The 18,247-nt window shown below is 44.1% G+C and overlaps 1 protein-coding gene across 5 annotated transcripts in view; it reads right to left on the bottom strand.

The window, feature by feature from the left end:
* Window positions 1-18,247, bottom strand: part of ROCK2 (Rho associated coiled-coil containing protein kinase 2) — a 531,243-nt gene that overhangs the window by 10,573 nt on the left and 502,423 nt on the right. Inside the window, exons 33-34 of one of the 5 annotated variants that reach the window (XR_014962943.1) lie at window positions 9,329-9,388; window positions 2,805-2,893 (exon numbers count right to left, since the gene is read on the bottom strand). The exons of 2 other annotated variants lie outside the window; for them this stretch is intronic. Coding sequence is in view for 2 of the 3 variants with exons in the window: in XM_085610692.1 (XP_085466818.1) it covers window positions 2,809-2,893 (85 nt within the window). In the remaining variant the exon portion in view is untranslated. The remainder of the gene's footprint in view (window positions 1-2,804; window positions 2,894-9,328; window positions 9,389-18,247) is intronic. 2 more of the 5 variants (XM_085610694.1, XM_085610692.1) reach the window with 2 other exon arrangements.

The following is an 18,247-nucleotide window of genomic DNA, read 5'->3' as shown; positions in this document are numbered from 1 at the left end:
AGGAAATCTATTGAGTGGGTGAAGGGAAAAAACGTGTGAATACCGACCACTGCAGGTTCTAGAAGGTCAGGAAGCTACAAGAGCAAAATGTTCCTGCTAATATATGATTTTCAATGTTTTGCAGATGACGAACATCTGAACTTCAGGAGTGACTGTCTCAACATTCAATTACTTTGCAGCACTAATGGTGATCTCCTGAAATATCTTGATGTCCCCTCTAAGAGATCACCTCAAAAGAATGGAGTCTACTCACTTAGAGAGCTATCCCCTTTACCCCTGCCATCACCAATTTGTGTACTGTAAAATGGTGCCCCCCCTATGGAGTTCAGTTGCATGCCTGAGTCTGCCATCTCTATGTGTGGTATAGTGTTATTTTGATAGACCTTCCCTCGAATGTTGGCCACAGTGGGCCTTAGCGGAAGGATTTTCAGTCCTTCACATCAAGTAGTTAAGCTTGGATGACATGGGCCTCTCTTCAGTGTTGTGGGTTGGCGAGGAAGTAGTAGCACTAGGAAAGTCACTGGCATTGCAGGCATGAAAAGAGGTGGTTGCATGATTTTTGGTGGCGTGCATGGGGGACAAAGGGTCTATTCATCGGCTGCAACATACAGAATTGGCATAAAATGGTTAGAGTCTTTATAAGTAAAACAAGAGCCTGATCCTGATTAGGGAAGAAGTGTGGTGCCAGCAGCCAGGGGGGCAGACCCCGGAAAACACGGGCTCACGGTTAGATCCCCGGTGCCAGGTTAGCCCAGCACCTTGTGACTCTGGGCAATAGCTTGCTTAATCTTCTTGATGGCCCCCAGCGCCGGGGCACCTCTCCGGAGGTAGCTGTGCGCTTTACAAATGCTAGTATTTCTATTTCATCGAAGACCTTTGGATCCATACGGTGAGAGAACACTCTTGATTTTGACACTCAATGTTGAGAATAACCTAAACATTGAATGCTCACTTCACAAAGAACCTTAGTATTTCTCGGGACAATGAGCAACTCAATGTTGACATCATGCATCAGTGATTCAAAAGCAGTCCAACCCCGGGAGGTGGTGGTGGGAGGGGGGGGGGGGGGGGGAAGTGTCAGACCTAGTGCTTTCAGGCAGGGGGGTGATGGTACCCCAACCTGCCTGAAAGTGATCTACATTCCCCTTCCTCTCCTGAACAAAAAGTATTCTGCAGGAGTTGCCTCTTCATTTAACAAACCCTCCTTGCTAAACTGTAAAGCTCACAAGCTTCCTATGCCTCAACCTATTGGAAAAAGTTTCTTGACAGATGTTACAGTTCCTAATCTTGTGGGAGACCTGAAGGCAGAAAATCATACATTGTGGTTGTCTTTCTTAGATATCATGAGTAAATAAAGGACACCAGTTTTATAAAGCGGGCAGGGTGAGTGTAAGAGCATGTGACGAAAGAAAACACGCCATCAAAAAAAATTCTATGTTGTGCAGAAGCACATAAAGACAAAAAAGTTATTTTCAGTAAAAAAAATAGCCTTTGTAGAAAGGAAGCAGTGCGGGAGATTGTTGCTCAGTGAGCAGAAAAAATGAAATACTATTTATAAAGCCATACGGCATCTTCAAGAATTCTCGACATGGTCATTTTACTGTTCACTCATTTACAACTGAATGTGTAGGGTGTGTCAGAGTTATATCAACCCTATCATAAGATCTCTGAATTGGTTACAAGTCTATTTAAGAGTCCCATTTACATTACTAAACGTTGCGCGCAAAGTCATTTACCGGTCTTCACCGGATTGTTTTGGGCTGTAAAGAGTAAGTAGCACAAGCCACAATGTTCTCTTTCAGCTCATCAGGGCTTCTGATGTGCCAAAAACCCATTACAGTTGCCTTGGGCGGCCAAAGTTATGGCCTGGAATTCCTAGCACAATACCATCTAGCTAAAACTGTCTCTCTAAGCAAAGCATCATAATACATGCCTTTTTGACCAGTAAATCCGTTCCTCAATGTTACTCTCCTCTCTTACGTGTACCCTTTACTGTAATGTTTCTCAATTACGCTCAAGATGCTACAATGACTGTTGCATTCTAAATAAAATGCAACATATTGTAAGAATCGTGTTCTATTTGGGCAATCTTTCGGCCAAGGAATTTGAAATAAAAGCAGTACGACAAAAAGTTAGTTTTTTAACCCCTGAAGAAAAATAACTTGAAGGGGTTGTCATTGGAGCAAGGGGGTATAAGTGTAATACTCGATGTTGTTAAGTCAGAAAGTAATTTAAAAAATTCAAGAGAACAAACTAACACATACATACTTGCAGTTGTTGGACAACTCAAATTTTCTCACTAATAAAGTCAAGAAATATTTCTTTACAATATCGCAGGGAATATGTAACAGATGAAAACAAAAGACACAAAATAAAAACAAACTGCACACAATCTGCATGCCGCAATCACTATGCATTCAATATCTCACTGCAATATCTCAAACTGCTAAAATGGCAAACAGCTTCTTTAACGAACACCTCCGGTGCACAATGCCACACTACGTTTTATTTCAAAAAAGTATGGTGAGAACTTTTACACCAAGTCATCCTCCTCTTTACAACATTTAGACTGCATGCCCTTCAAATGCTACAAAGAGGATGTGCTCTATTTCACAGAGTATCTTTTTTTAATTGCATAATTATTTTTCACAATTTGTTTTGCCTTTTTCTAGCATTGGTGGTCTTCATTTCGTGAATAAGAATTTCTATATAGAACACAAAATCAAAACTTAGAAAAATACATACACAAATCAAATCATGCTTTAGATAAAACCCACATCTCACTGCATGATTACCTAAATTACCTTTTCAGAAATCAAATACATCGTCATCATCCTCATCATCAATATCATCAATTGACCAATCCCAGTCTCTAAATGCCAAATCAAGTAATCTGGAATAGGAAGTTGTAGCACTTGACAAAAAGTTTGAGACTGAAAGCATGAGTTATAACATTTTGTATTTCACTACAATACCTTCAAAGGGGAAGGGAGGAGCATTCTAGCTTATAGGAAATATAGGACATTATTTTCACTTAAAAAGTACCTAATAACAATACATTTTCAGATTAGTTTATTGAAACTATGTACATGACTGAACAATGGTACATATATGCCACTCTTCTTAATTTATGGAGCTATAATTTTGAGTCATAACTTCAAACCACTTCCCAATAAGCAAAAAGTGGATCAACAATTTATTTGTCTTATAAGGAATATAAGATGGTGGCAGGGTTTACATTTTAAGGTAAGCAAAAATATTTAGCCAAACATTCTAAATATATATTTTAGTCACTGCACTGTTGAGCACAGACAGATGTTTGGTAGAAATATTTAGTCTGCATTTTCCTTCTGCAAAAAGTTGATTATAACTCAACAATGTCTGCAATTGGTCTTTGGCTTCTAATAGATCGTTCTAAGAATTGTTTGCACTTCGGCACATTCGGTTGCAACACCATGTTCACTTTAAGGCACAGTGCATGAAAGTTTTGTACAAAATTTAATTTGTCTGATTGACCACATTCCATTGTTTAACCCCATCACCTCAAACGAAATAAATAGGTATATTGTGTGCACCTGCCACATTGCAATGTGATACGCAACCAAAGGTATTACACATTCCCTAAGCTATTGTTTTGTTTAAACCATCTCTGCGTTCGACCATGCACTATTATGTGTCACTCTACCCTGAAATGTTATCCTTTGCTCACTCCCACTTTTTCTAAAGCATTAGTCATAATCCATGGGATGGCTTAATAGAATAGCCCAAATTAAACCCACTCCAGTGTTTTCTTTGGAAAGCAGTAATGTGGAAAACATATCCCTGAACTCAGCCCAAGCTCAAAGATGACAAGGCGATGTTTTGACATATGCCAGTGCTTTTCTTGCATATAACTCACTCAAGGAATTTTAGTGATACTACTGTTATTTGTTGAACTGTAACGAGTTAATTATTAATTAGTAACGTTCAGACCAATTGAACGTTTCTTAAATCCTCCAGGGTGTAGTGAAGTGGGTGCCTTATAGCGGGCAATACTAGCAATATCAAGGGCATCTTCTTAGTTGCAGGTCAGTGTGATTTAACTTTTACACTAGGAAGCAATGTCTATGCTAGTAACAAAAAAAGATAGAGGCCTTGATTATGAGTGGGTCGGTTAATTCCGCTCATCAGTGTGTAAACCTGTGTGCACACGGGTCAGAATTACGGGTTTTGTTTTATTTAGCGCATCTGATAGTTAACGGATGTGTTGAATACCTGAAGACATGTTAAATTTCAGCAGGTCAAACCTACTGAAATGTAACAGGGGACAAGTTTACGGTATTAACCATATCATGCAAATTTGTGTGCATTAAACAACAAATTGTGTTATCTACCCTAAACTCGTAATAGGTGTACCCGATAAATAAAGCACCCCGTGGTATAGTTATTTATCAGGTGCTCTAAATAGCACCTACACTCCCAATCAGGGCCAGAGTCTTTTGGTTTGAAGAACGTTTTGGATTCATTTATTACCATTTGAAGGCTGAAACATGTTGACTTTAGGAGGAATGCAGAGACGGTATCAAACCTAGTATTTATTTTTCCGACTCCTGCAGATTTTTTAAATCTTGTCTCGTGTGGGTTAATTAGAAAATTAGATTTATACCACATCTACCTCAATACAATTTTAGGCACTAAAGACTGCAAGAGCTCTGGATCAGCCCACTCTGCATTAGAAAGGTGCTGCGAAGGAGTATGTTTAAGATGAACCATGGCATCTAGTTTAGGCGAGGGGTAGCAATCTTTTTTTTTTTTTTTAATATATCTTTTTTCTGTTGTTTCTAACACTCAATTTTTGGATTAATGACCAGTGTATCAGAGTGTTCATAAAATTAAATATCAAACTGGAGCATCAGGAGTGAATATCTTGGCTCCCTTTTGAACAGAGCCTGCAAGACCTTTAATGTCACGTTTGCCATTAGAATGGGCAGGTAGCACCGAATTTTAACTCTTTAAAATACTCAAAACCCCCCCACCTCTCCCCAGGGCCCTCCCAAAGTGTTGCTGTAGTACTGGACGGGTAGGAGGGCCTCACACATGAGACTCTTTAACCCCTTGTGTGCCCCGCCCTTTCCCCGCCTTGTGCCGGGCGTTGAATTAGCGGGCGGGGTTCATGACGAGATAGTCTCGTCATGGGCACAGCGCAACCGCGGCCCATGACGAGACCATCTCGTCATGGGCACTCAAGGGGTTAATAGAAAGCGAAGACAAAACACAGAATTTATAGTAAATCACTGTCTTACCTCAGCTTTGGATCTGCAATGGATTTCATGTTTTTGAAAGTGTTGCAAGCAGTTTATTTATTTATTTTTTAAATCAAGGGAGCAGACAGTGAGACACTCATCAATATGAAAAGTTTTCTCATTTGTGCCTCTGCTCTGGCAGCCGCTTCCATGCAGTAGTGTTACAAGAAAGTGTGAAGGAATCTCCAATTAGCCGATATAAAGCAGTGTTGTCATACATTTACAGTAAATTCTCCTACCCCCTTGCCCATTAACTCTACCACTGTCCTGGAATGCACTTTAAGTCGAACTGGATGAGGTCAGCTGCCTTTGGCATAGAACACAATGTGTTGTAGGCTATGATCCCTCCACCAATCCTTTGCTTGAATAAGAGTTGTGAATCTGAAGAACCAAGAGTAACATTGTGTGGTGTACAACAGATCTCTTTTTTAATAATGATATAAAACTCCCTAAATGTCCAGTCTGTAGTGCGTGCCCAACTGGAATAGATTGATTAGCAAAGATTCTAGATGGTTAAAATTAAATTTTGATAGGATTTTCTAGAAAATTTCATGGATGGATCTTCAAAATAAAAGACTTGAATTTAAGTGATGCACTGCCGTAGTCTGGGCTATTTTTAAACCTATCCAACGGTTCAATGGGAACAGTCAGTTCTAATACAAATATGCTTACCTGCACATACAAGTATGTCTGCAAACTGTGGGGGTAAAATCATAGTGCAGTTTCTAAGGAATACCTTGATGAGAGAGCGAAAAGCTTACTCTTTTTCCTTAGGGGACGTGTGCCGCAAAGAGAGAGAGCAATGGACGCAGGCGCAGGACAAGAAGGGAAGGCCAAACCGGAAAGGAGAAGAACACGGGGAAAACACAGCAGACTGTCGTGCCTGAACGGCAGTCCCCAGCCTCAGTATTCACAATAAATCCTTTAAAATACACAACCGGTGGTTTGTGGTACTTGGGTCGGTGACAGTAGGAGACTACCAAAAGAGGGGAGGACATACCTTGATGCATATCCTGATTAGAAGAGACATAAGCACTTTCAGTGTAGCAATAAGTGAAAGTGTTGTAGTCTTTTAAGTCCCGATGGAGAAACTCTATTAAATAGTAGAGGTGTCATCTGCATTCATACTACAATCAATAAATACAAACATATCGATGATGCTAAGCTAAGCACACTTTTTACAATGCTCAATCCAGTTTGATTTTCAAGTTTCAGACACTGCAAGTTGTAATGAAAAAAGGAGGTTCTTGACAGGAGTGCAGGGTAAGAGCAGACAGCAGCTCCCACAGGCTGCTGAACACTTTCAAAGTATCTATGGATTCTGGCTATCAAACACAGTTGACATATTGCATCTTTAAACAGAATTGAAAATGGTTGAATCAGGCAAAAGAGAAGATGATCTACAGTTGATTGACTGACTCGAGTCAAGTTATCCTAGCTGCTGAACAGCCATCCAAACATACGCTGAAGTGAAAGGGACATCAGTGATCTTGATGGTATAATGTTGTGATGTTATTTATATTGCCATGATTTATTAATTATTCCCAGTCTGGAGAGTGGAACTACTTCAAATGCTTGAACATCTAGGAATGTTGCACAGATAGACACAGACAGTTGAGTGTCTGTAAATTTAGGATATTGTGGGAAAAGAAAACCTAACACCTAGATAACATTATGTTATTCTCTTCTTGTAAAACGCAACTAATAATAGCCTGTGGGCTTTCAAAGTGCTTTGAGGAAGAAAACTAAAAAAATGTTACCAGTAAGAGAAAAACATGTTAAGGAACACAGGAATAGGTACGTTTTCAACCACTTCCTCTTTTAGAACTGAAGAGTAAATCAACCTGACCTCTTCCTGAAAAAGGTGAGCTTGGTCATACTCCATAAATCCAATGGCAGTGAGTTACACAATCGGTGCTGAAACAGAAATGGTTCTCAACACAACTTCCTTCCGGGATGGGCATCAAACAGTTAATAGCAGAGCACAGGTTTTTTTGAGTATCTCTAAAATACTTTTGTTAATTAACTAAACAAGTTTTTATGAATCGAGAAAAGAACTTTTAAAGAAACTATTTTCTCAAGAGGAATCCAATGGAGTTTCTTTAAAAAGTGAGGGAAACAACTAAAACTGGGAACTACAAGAGTAACACCAGGGCCTACCATTACTGACATTGTGCCATGATTGGATGAAGCAATTATGCATTTACACAATGTGGAGCAACTATTAGCTCCAGGCAGGCTTGATAGGCACACTGGTAATGGAACTAAAGAAGATTCTGAATAAAGTGAGCAAGTGCTAGAAATATATCTTCTGCATATTCATCCTGGAGAAGTTGTTCAAGAGAAGAAGAGCTGTGAAGAATTGGGGGAAGGATGATCATGATTTTCTCGTACTATACTTTTTCTGCGTTTTTCAAGAATTATGCCAAGTTGTTACAAAAGACACTCACAATATAATGGCTAACAAAGGGATAGACTTAGAGTGCATCAAAGTCCAGCATACATGCTACAAATAAACTAATAAATGTATGTGGGGTATGCAGTTCCTAAAGAAGAATGAGTGCCTATGTGGGTCAATGACTATTCTTGACCCTGCAAGAATCAAATGCCCTGACACACCTGGCTAGGTGTCATAGTTCATCATAGGGCGTTTGCTCTTCGTCAGGCCGGCGCTGCAATGCCTGACGGGCACCCTCAATGGGGGCTCTTTGCCCGAGATCTTCTTGTCCACCGTTTGGTGAAGTGTGGGGGCTTAAGGAGTAGACTGGTGTCGAGGTGTGAGGTTAAAACAGGGAAAGAGGTACTTCCCAGGAAAAACTTTAATGAACAAGTTCTCTTACTTATATTAAAAATGTGTGGTGCTATCTATCAAACTTTAGGTATCTTAGATAGCTATAGGCCAACTTGTTTCTAGCTTCTGTGTAGTTATAACAATGATCTAGTACCTATTCAGGACCAATATCGACCTAATCTACTTAGTGATTGGAGTTTTAATGTATGGGTTCATTGATTTTGTCCCAATCACACATACCTTGGTTTCTGTTTTGATTTGTGATTTATTTACCGATGACCCAAATTGGGTACAAAGTCATGCCTCCTTGAGTTGTGCACAATAGCACGCTGTTTGTGCAAGTTTGGTCTGGACCGGCTCTCTGGACAACCTTCCCTTCTGTGACGACTCTGGACGTACAATATAATGCTAGACCTTGTTGCTCATAAGAAATTGTATTCACAATCCAGAAGAGTAGTTTAAGAAGTCCAAATGTGCCAAGAGAAATATATTTGATATGTTTTCCTCAGTTCCAATTTATAGGCCTTCAATGAGCTGTTATGGAAATCCTTATAACTGTTGAAACACATTATTCATCATTGTCTTTGGCTTTTCAAGCTCGTTTTCTTTTAAGCTGTGCTTGATGTTCATAATACCAAGGGCTACAATAAACGTAATTATAGATTTCTTTGCCTGAATAGATACAATTGGACCCATAAACAATTTTATATCAGAAAACCAAAACTTAACTAATGACTGAAAAACTACGAAGAAAGAAGGTTTGGAAGAACTTGGATTTTCTACAATTCAAAAAAATCAGATTAAAAAAAGGATTCTTTTGTAGTCTATTATAAAGTGATTCTGTATATTTAACTACACTTATCACACATTTCAGTGGTGTATTTATTTGTACACGTTAGGTGAAGATTAGATGAAATATTTAGTAAATCTGAAATTGGATTACATGCACCGTGGTAAGTGTAATCATTACTCATTCCAGCATCCCAAGGTCTCACTTATTTTGATTACACAGGACACCTGTGAGCATGATACATGTATGTTACAGCACACCAGGCAGATACAAAACCAGTGCATTAATAAATACCATGTTTAAAACAAGCCATGTGTATGTTAGAGCTCATTTTTGGATTTTACTTCAAAAACGGAAATTTGGTTTGACCTGAAATTTTAGATGCTACCTATTCCAAGCATAAATACCTTTAGTTAGTATACATAGTAAGCGCATGCTGATCAGGACATGACTGACATTACTTACTGTTATGAAAAATGTATGACGGAATATCAGTGAAGGATGATTCGAAGGGGAGGGCCAGAACTAAAAAATTTGCAATAAGATGTTAAAAGCCAGTGTTACTACAAGTGCTGGCAAAATAAGCAGCGGACCATTATGACGCATTATGCAGATTATGCTTTCAACATCTTGAACCAGTTTACCAAGCCTCTGAAATCTTTTGTGGACAGATCCTGATATATTATTGTTTCCCACTGAAAACATTCGTCCTTAGACAATGAAAATGGTAGATGAGATGGAAATGGAAAAACAAAAGATAATATTAGCATGCTTTGCATTGCCAAGAAAAAAACTAATCAGGCGAGGCTAAAATTGGCCTTCCAGTGCGAAAGTGCGAATGGAAACTGTGCAACAATTAAACTAGAAGAAAACACCTTAAACGGAGTAGAAATCCTTGGTGGCACAATGACAATTCATGGTTTATTAATCTGTATCTTCTGTATCAAGGACTACTACAAAAAGAGAATGTACATACAGCAATACCTTGCTGCCTCTAAACATCAGAAACAGTCCCATTCATCAACTTTAGGTTTCTGGTAGTACTATGAAACAAATATCTAAATACATCACAACATAAAAATAAAGTGAGTAATAAATATGGACCTCAAAATACATACAAAGGCAAACTGTCCTATAAAAATAGCCTCGGGAAATGACAGGTAGAAAACAGTCTTTTAGGGGTGAGGTTTCACCATTTTAGTAGTAGTGACTGGTATCACTAGAAGTGCTGGTCATAGGTCAATTTTATATGTGTGGCTATCCAAGATCGGAAGGTGGTTTATAGATGTGTTGCTTTTAAACTAGTACTTCTACATTCTTTAATTACCACAAGGCATTGCCCCAACTGAGGGCCAGAGAGTGGGTTTAAGACCAATTTGAATTCCAAGAGAATTATTCTTATAGCTCAAAAAGAATATATATTAAGAAAGTCAAGACAGTAAAATATATATAGTGGAGAGAAAGCTAAGCTAAACACTTTGGAGCACTCTTGAGAGTAAAAACAGAAGGACAACTCTGAAATCTATCTGTAAGAAAAAAACTGCAACATTTTAATTTTGTATCTGTGATTCATTGCTGACTAGTCCATAAGGTGCCAGCTAAATATTTTACTGTGGTTTAAAATGTGAAAATAAACGAGCCAAAGTGATCCTCAGAATTCAATGCAGGACTCGCTCTGTTCTGGTGTGACAAATTGCAAATAGTGTAGACCAAGCACCAACAGGGCTAACTAAAATATTATCTTGAACGTTATGTAAAGAAGAAAGTGCCCTCTATGAAGGTACGGGTTATTTGCAGGCAATGGGTCTATCAATTCCGAAAACTGGTTCGCACTAATAGCAGCACCTTCTACAAAAGCATACAACATTTGTAAAGGGCAATATCATAACCCATCACGTCATATTAAGTAATGATGTTCCATCAAGAAGAGTGAGAAGTTGCTGTAATTCACCTAACGCTGTAGCCTAAATTTTCACCTGTTTTCAGACTGCAAATTATCTAACATCACTGGAAATTTAGACTTTCTGAAGAAACCAGGGAATGGGTACCCATTGTCCAAAAGGGTTCCACAGTACCTTTTCATAGCTTCAAAGATGGACCAGCCTTGAGGGCATTGCTAACAAGATTTAACAGCTTGGCCGCTTTTTTCGGTATACAGCTGCATCCTGACCCGGAAAACTGGCACTGAAATCTGTGCCCTTTTTCCCTGCCCACATATCCTGAACAAGCCAAATGCAGAATTCTGCTCTTGGCTGCCCTGAAGAGATGACGGAAACAGGCGGTACTCTTAGAGGCAGTATGGCTGCCTGCTCCAGTCAAGAAGCCTCACTGAAATTTTCAGCAGATTGTGTGGCGATCTGGAGGGCAGCATCAAGCAGCCACAGTTGTATGGAGGAAGACCAGTGATCCCTGTCAGCTCTGTGTCTGAGGTTGGTCGCAATATTGAGCGGAATGAGGGAGGGAGGGAACCATGCCAATATGGTAGAAGCACTGACTTTGTTCGATGTGGCCCGCATGGCCAGAAGGGGCCTCAACACTCTTTAGGCTGCTTCCTATCTGGGACTCTGATACCGGGACTTGGGGAGAATACTAGCAGCGAGTGTGGCTGGCGCTTTCACCTCTGAAGCCAGGGTTGTACTGACTCTCTCTCTCTCTCTCTCAAGGTCTGCCGACAAAGGGACAGGTGACCTGTATTGTTGCTGGCTCCAGGAACAGCTGCTGAATTGAACTGCTCTCTCTTTCCCCCGCACATGTGGAAGGAATAAAAGTTTATTCATTACTGCAGACAGGCAGCATAGGGGAGAGTGCGGCCCGCCACCAACTAATTTTGTGGGTCAAATATCAAGGGACCGTGCTTGAGGGCAGTGAGTGCAGTGCTCTCGTGTCCGCCCAGGGGTCTGACCGCTTGGCTCGCCATGAAGTAGATATCTCCGTTTATAGCCTTTGGGGCATGAGAGCACTTGGATTAACTGAGCTATGATCTCATTACGGCACGCGAATGCCCTGGAAGTAATGTTTGAAGTGTATAAAGACTCGAGGGTTAATAGTCCAGTTTTTTGTGTGACAGCCATTATTGACTATCCCACTTAAAGTAGTGTGCTGGTTTCCCTTGGGGTGTACCTACCGTCCTTTTGCAATGAATGCCGGGTCCCAGAGTAACAGACAACCTGAAGAGCACTAAAAATGTACTGCCGTTATCAATTGTATAAAGGTTGACGGCAGGAGTTGATTAACCATCCGAGGGGCATATTGACACTCTGCACTTTGTTTTTCCAGGAATGCCCACTGGCGGAGACACTCAGAGTGGCACTGTACAGTCCAAAATGGCGAATGATAATGCGACCTGCTCTGCACAACAAACTAAAACGTGCTTAAGTTTGCTACTGGCATGAAGGGCACATCGCAGGCTTCGGGGTCCCTTCTGGATGCAGAGGAGGAACCCTTGGATGTGCCGATATTGAGAGGTCTGGCCATAATCTGTAGATAAAGATACATGCTATATCCCTGGAGGTTAATCTCCTGAGAACAGACCCACACAAGGTTAGTGAACTATCTGAACCAGTGAAGCAGAAACTCAGGGCTAAGGGGTTAAAGTATATGCTTCTGTTCTTGGCCAAGCTGTGATTACTTAACAAAGGGAAATCCAATTTTTTATGGAACAAAAACAGATTTGGGACAAGCTTGAAGTTGAGGCTCACACTGGCACACACATAGTCGTTGCTAAACCCTGAGGCTCTGGTCAGATGCCTCCACAGTTGATGCACCTTCGTTCCCAGCAGGAGAGGCATGGACCGGAGGTGGGCAGGCTGGTGGTTGAGTCAGATGGAGTTGCAGGAGGGCTCCCAGAACGGTTGTCCATACAGGCTTCGAGTATGGAGCCTGACTGGCATCAGGAAAATTCAGGCGAATGATCCTGGCTATATGAGTAGGTCAAGTGCAATATGCATAACTTATATGGGGGAACTCATTGGATTCAGGTAAATGGCACAATATAATATAATTATTAGGCTGCAGAATATTAAAAACTCAAGTTTGTTCATCGACGTAACTGGTTAAAGAAGCTGGAGCGAATGTTCTCTTCTCTTGACCGCATTGGGGGTGGGATGACAATCACTCCCACATAATACACCAACAAATAGTATTACAGAACAACCATATTCTATTGGTTGGAGGGAGCTTTCACCAAGAGGCAGTTTACCAATCACTTTGGGCTCCAACTGATTGAGGCAAACAAGCCACATTTACATGATTGTAAATAGTGTCCACCTGAGTCGAGGGGATAAGTTGATGGATGGAAGTTAAATGTTTTGTAAGAGGTTTGTTGAATAGAAAAAATGCCACAGTCAGATCTCATCAGGCAAATACAAAAATAGCATCACACAGAACCTGGGTTTCTACCACTACAGTGGTTGGTACGGTTATCTTGGTACGGTTATCCTGTTACAGGTTCCCATAGGATCGCTAATCACAAGTACTGGATTACATAATGGGGGGGGAGCGGTCAAACATCCTTCACTATAAGGCTCCTGCAGGAAATCCTAACAGATCATGCCAGCCTGGACTTATGGAACAGTGATTGGATCCATTTTCGAGGGGAGTTAAGCACCCCTGACTCTAGGGGAAATGAGAGGAAAGAAAGAAGGCGATGCTGTGGGGGCAAATGGTGAATGTCTAGGGTAGATACACAGGGTTAAGGGGCAGCTTCAGAGAGAACTGGGGGAGCAGGAGAAAAAACTGGCAGTGGTACAACAAAGATTGCCCACCTCTGCGGGATATGTATAAAGAATACTAACAGCTGGGATGGACCTAAGAGACAGCGGGAATAGGCTGTACAAGTTTACAATGAAGGAGTATCATCAGCAACTACATACAGAGGGGGGGATACCTGGATACTTTCACAGGAGTTTCATATTCCACCCTATAGTGGTGCTACGCAATCCTGATGGCACAGGCAGTCATAAACATAACACTGGCCATCCATTTACAGACTATCTACTGTAGCACAGACTCGGAGACCACTGACAATTTCGCAGGACACTTAAATGATATTATTTCTCACAGTTTTGCAAACCACATTGAAAAGAGCTAGAGAAGGTAATTACTTTAGAAGTATTGAAGGAAGCTGTTAAAAATGATGCTGAAGGGCAAAACACCTGGAAGTGACGGATTCCCAGCGGAGGTATATCAGGCTTTTGCGCTGTGACGACTGAGCAATTATTGGAGACGCTCAGGCTTACCCTTCCACAATGGGGGAAGGAATCATATGTATGATGCTCAAGCCTGGGGGTGATTCAATGGACCGGTCAGCATACCACCCTTTGACTAGGATTAACTCTGACACTAAAATATTATGCAGGATACAGACCACTCGAAAGAGTCAGGTGGTTGAGGAACTAGTACATGAGGATCAGTGTGATTTTACCCCTGGCAGGAGTATGGCAATTAATATAAGAAGGCTGACACGTGATGCATTCTGATAAAGTGATTTGAAAGAAATTCTTAAACAAATGGTTTTTGATCCTGTCTTTTGTAGCTGGGTGAATCTACTATATACAAGGCCCACCGTCCCTCTACGCATTGGTATGGTGGTATTGGGTAGCTGTGAGGTGGGGAGAGGGACTTGGCAGGAAAGTCCTCTCACTACCCTGTTCTTTAAGTTGGCTCTAGAGCCAATGGCGATTCCACTTGGAGTGGAGCTTGTGGTTTGGGGGGGATTATGGTTGGGGGAAGTCATCACATAGCCTCTTTCTACACCAATGACCCACTGTTTTATTTGCAACTTCTCTGGAATTCTGTAGCCCAGCTCTTGTCATGTTTCGAGAGGTTCCCATTTAAAGAGGAACATGTAGAAAAGTATTTTATTTTCGTTGGGGCTGAAGGCTGATTGGTTCAGCAGAAAAGCTGCCGGATCTGGGACTAAAAGTCAAGTGGCTACGTTTCGGTGCCTGGGTATTACAGTAGCACATGACATACCCAGTAGAAAGAGCGTGACTGTAACTTGGGGCGGGTTCTAAAGGGACTGGAGGCAAACGTGAAATTCTGGGTTTCCCTTCCTTTTTCATTCATGGGTAGCGTGGCGTTGGCAACAGTGGTCTTCTTTCCAATGTGTCTGTGTTCTTTGGGAACTCACACTGCCTACTGCTGTATTCTACTTTCAAGACCTTTATTAATCTCCCTTTTGTGGGCAGGAAAGAAAAGCATGGTGGTGCTGGATGTCCTGAAACTGCACCTAGAAGAGGGAGGTATTGGGCTCCCAAATATTGAGATACATTTTTATGTAACACATTAAGCATGCTGCTAGCTAACTGGCTGGTTGATGAAGACAACTGGGGAAAACACTTGTTAAAAGAGACATGCTGGGGGGCATGGCCAAGATGGCGAGCGGGTAAGATGTGTGCTGCTTTGTCTCCCCGCTCGTCACTGTCCGAATCGCCCTGAGATCGCACTATTTACCTCTAACAGCGCGTCGGAAGTTGTGATATCGCTCCCCAGCACTTCTGCAGCCTTGTAGTAAAGGAATTGAGGCTGGGGACCGAACGCTTTCCCTGAGCGGAGAGGGGCAGCAGGGCAACGAGTCTGGAGAAAATGGCACCCGGACTCCAGTAGACGCTGCAAATGGTGCCTGACAGACAGCACCGGTGGGCGATCCTGTGAGGGACATCAGAGGCGCAGCGGAGGCCAGCAGGAGACAGCCTATCTTCAGTGCTCCAGGTGGCTCCCTGAGCGCGGAACGCGATCCCACTTGGCCGGGAGCTGGAGTGAGGCTGTTGCCAGGGGAAGACGGACAGCGGGGCGCCGCGGAACACTGCCCGAGAGGCAGGTTCGCGCTGTGCGGCGGGCCCGGGCGCTCGCCCCCCTCCCATGTGGCAGAGTCACCTATGATATGAAGAGGCACAGTGCATTGATGGCCGCCTAGCACCCCCGCGAGGATCGAGATACGGTAAGGGGTGCTTGGTGCTTCAGCGGGGCCAGACTGCACGGAGGGATTTCAGCCAGAGCACTCGGCTGGCTTCCCCAACGAGTGGTAGGACGGTGGCGGGATTGCCGGGTCCTCGCTGGTTTTGCTGCAGAGGAGAGTGAACGCAGAGGACGGTCAGGCGGGCCTTCAGCAGGCCCTCCCTCCGAGATTGCCTTGTGGCCTGGGCTGGACTGACGGCGAGGTGGTGAGGGCGGCGAGCAAGGGAAGTGCGGGTGGCGCAGAGACCCGGGCCTCTTCCCTGATAGCACTGAGAGATACTCACACGCTTGGGCCTGGAAGACTCGGCCCTGTGGCAGCACCTGGGCAAACTCTATAGCGGCGGACTGCGGACCTTGGGGGGGCACCGTGTGGCTGGTTTGGCGGGGGGCCCTCGATCCAGTTGGTGATTCGGAGGCGGGAGACGCTTAACGCCCGGACAACCCCACAAGTTTGGCCCCCTTCCCTCACAGGGCAGCTAGTGGCCCCGTGGACACGCAGAAAAGAGAGTCGGGAGGGGCCTACGAGGTCTAGAAGTTGGTGACGCGAGATCATCTCTGCAGGCCGCGGAGCAGGGCCCCCGGCACCCATTGTGGCAGGTGAGGGGGGCCTTTTCCCTGAGAGAGACGTCCTGCGCGGTCTCCTTTGGCCTGTTGCTCCATACCACATCTCCGCAGGGCTGTGACGGCGGGGGGCTCGCGGTGCGCCACACCAACCGCGCTGGCTTGGGGGCCCCTCGCTTGGTGCCACGGCTCGCCTGTCTGACTCGGCTGGAGGGCTTAACCTGTTAGAGACCATGTCCACGCAATGGGGGAAGAAGGAACGTACTTTGAAGGAGATGTTATCTAAACCTTCCCCGGCTAACACCGATCCGGATGAGGTCGATGCCCCCATAACTAAATCTTTTCTAGAGACCTTATTCAATACTCTCCGGGAGGACTTCCAGGCTCTGAAAAGTGAGGTGGTGGGGGAGGTTCGTGAGCTCAGGCGGGAGGTGGACTCCCTGGGCCGCCATTGAAGATCAAGAGCATGCTAAATGCGAGGAGGTCACGCAGCTGCAGCAGGAGGTGATCCGCCTGAGGGATCAACAGTTGGATCTACAGGCTCACACTGAGGACCTCGAAAACCGTTCTCGGAGGAACAACATCCGAGTCCGAGGGGTGTCTTCTGAAGCAGAGGGGTCGGACATCACCCAGGACCTGCAGGGCCTGTTCCGCGAGATCCTGGCAGCCTTCCCGAGACGGAGATACGCATCGACAGAGCCCACTGGGTGGGCTTAAGGCGGGGCCCTAGGGCGCCGCAGCCGGATATACTGACTTTCCTCCCGGACTACCCCTTGATGGAGCGCATCATCAGAGAAGCCCGCCTACACCACCCTGTTAGCTACCAGGGGCACCACATCACCTTGTATCAGGACCTTGCGGCTAGTACATTGCAGAAGCGGAGGGATTTCAAAGACGTTACGGCACATTTGAGAGAGAAGGGGGTGGCATATTACTGGGGGAATCCTTTCCGCATAATATTCAAATGGAGTGGTGCACTTCAGCAAATTTGTTCGCTCACCAAGGCCTGCAGGCTGCTGGGTCTCCCACCTCGGAGCCCGGATACTGAGAACCTATCGAGCCAACGCCAGTCCCCTGTGGCCTGGCAGACAATGAGGAGAGGGCGTTCCACGGGGGCCTCTCGGGCTCCGGATTCAGAGGCCATGGCGCAGGAACGCAGGGATGCGCTTGCCACAGTTATCTGAGATACAACTTCCCGCGATGGTGTCTGAGATGGAAAGCGGGGATGTGCAAATTTTTTGGTCCTGAGGGGCAGGCGGGGGGACGAAGGGTCCTGCGGAACCACGTATGCCACACGATGCCCTGAGACCTCTTTTCATACCACGGGCCCAATGCCTTTCTCAGTGGGCTCGGGACACTGTTGGGGGGTTATCCATTCGCGGTTGGGGTTAGGGTGGGGGTTGGGGAGCTGGTGTGTCCACGGGGGAAAAGTATACGGAGGGGCAGGGTTGCGGGGCGGGGGGATGGCGGGGGAGGTGAGGCTTTACTTTTTAGCCACTGGCCCTTAGCACAGGATTGGCTTGATTACCGCCTTTTGACATGATGGATTCGGAGTTAACCATTCTTACCCTGAACGTTAAAGGTCTGAATAGCCCCAATAAGCGACGCTCAATATGGTCTTATTTAGAAAACTCGGGGGCGGACATCTGCCTGTTGCAGGAAACGCATTTGTTGGCACGTGACTGGAACAGAATGAGGGTTAGAGCATTCCCACACCAATACTTTTCATCTACACAGGACAAGAAAGCGGTAGTTGAAATTTTAGTGTCCCGACGATTTACAGGGAGAGTAGGGGACAGGGTGGCTGAACTCAAAGGTAGGCTGCTCATGCATCGGTTCTGGATTATTGGGACGGCCCTCAGAGTG

This window comes from Triturus cristatus, chromosome 6, assembly GCF_964204655.1.
Source record: "Triturus cristatus chromosome 6, aTriCri1.1, whole genome shotgun sequence".
NCBI classification, from domain to species: Eukaryota; Metazoa; Chordata; class Amphibia; order Caudata; family Salamandridae; genus Triturus; species Triturus cristatus.
Note: the sequence above shows the minus strand (reverse complement) of the source record. Positions and strands in the feature narration are given on the sequence as shown.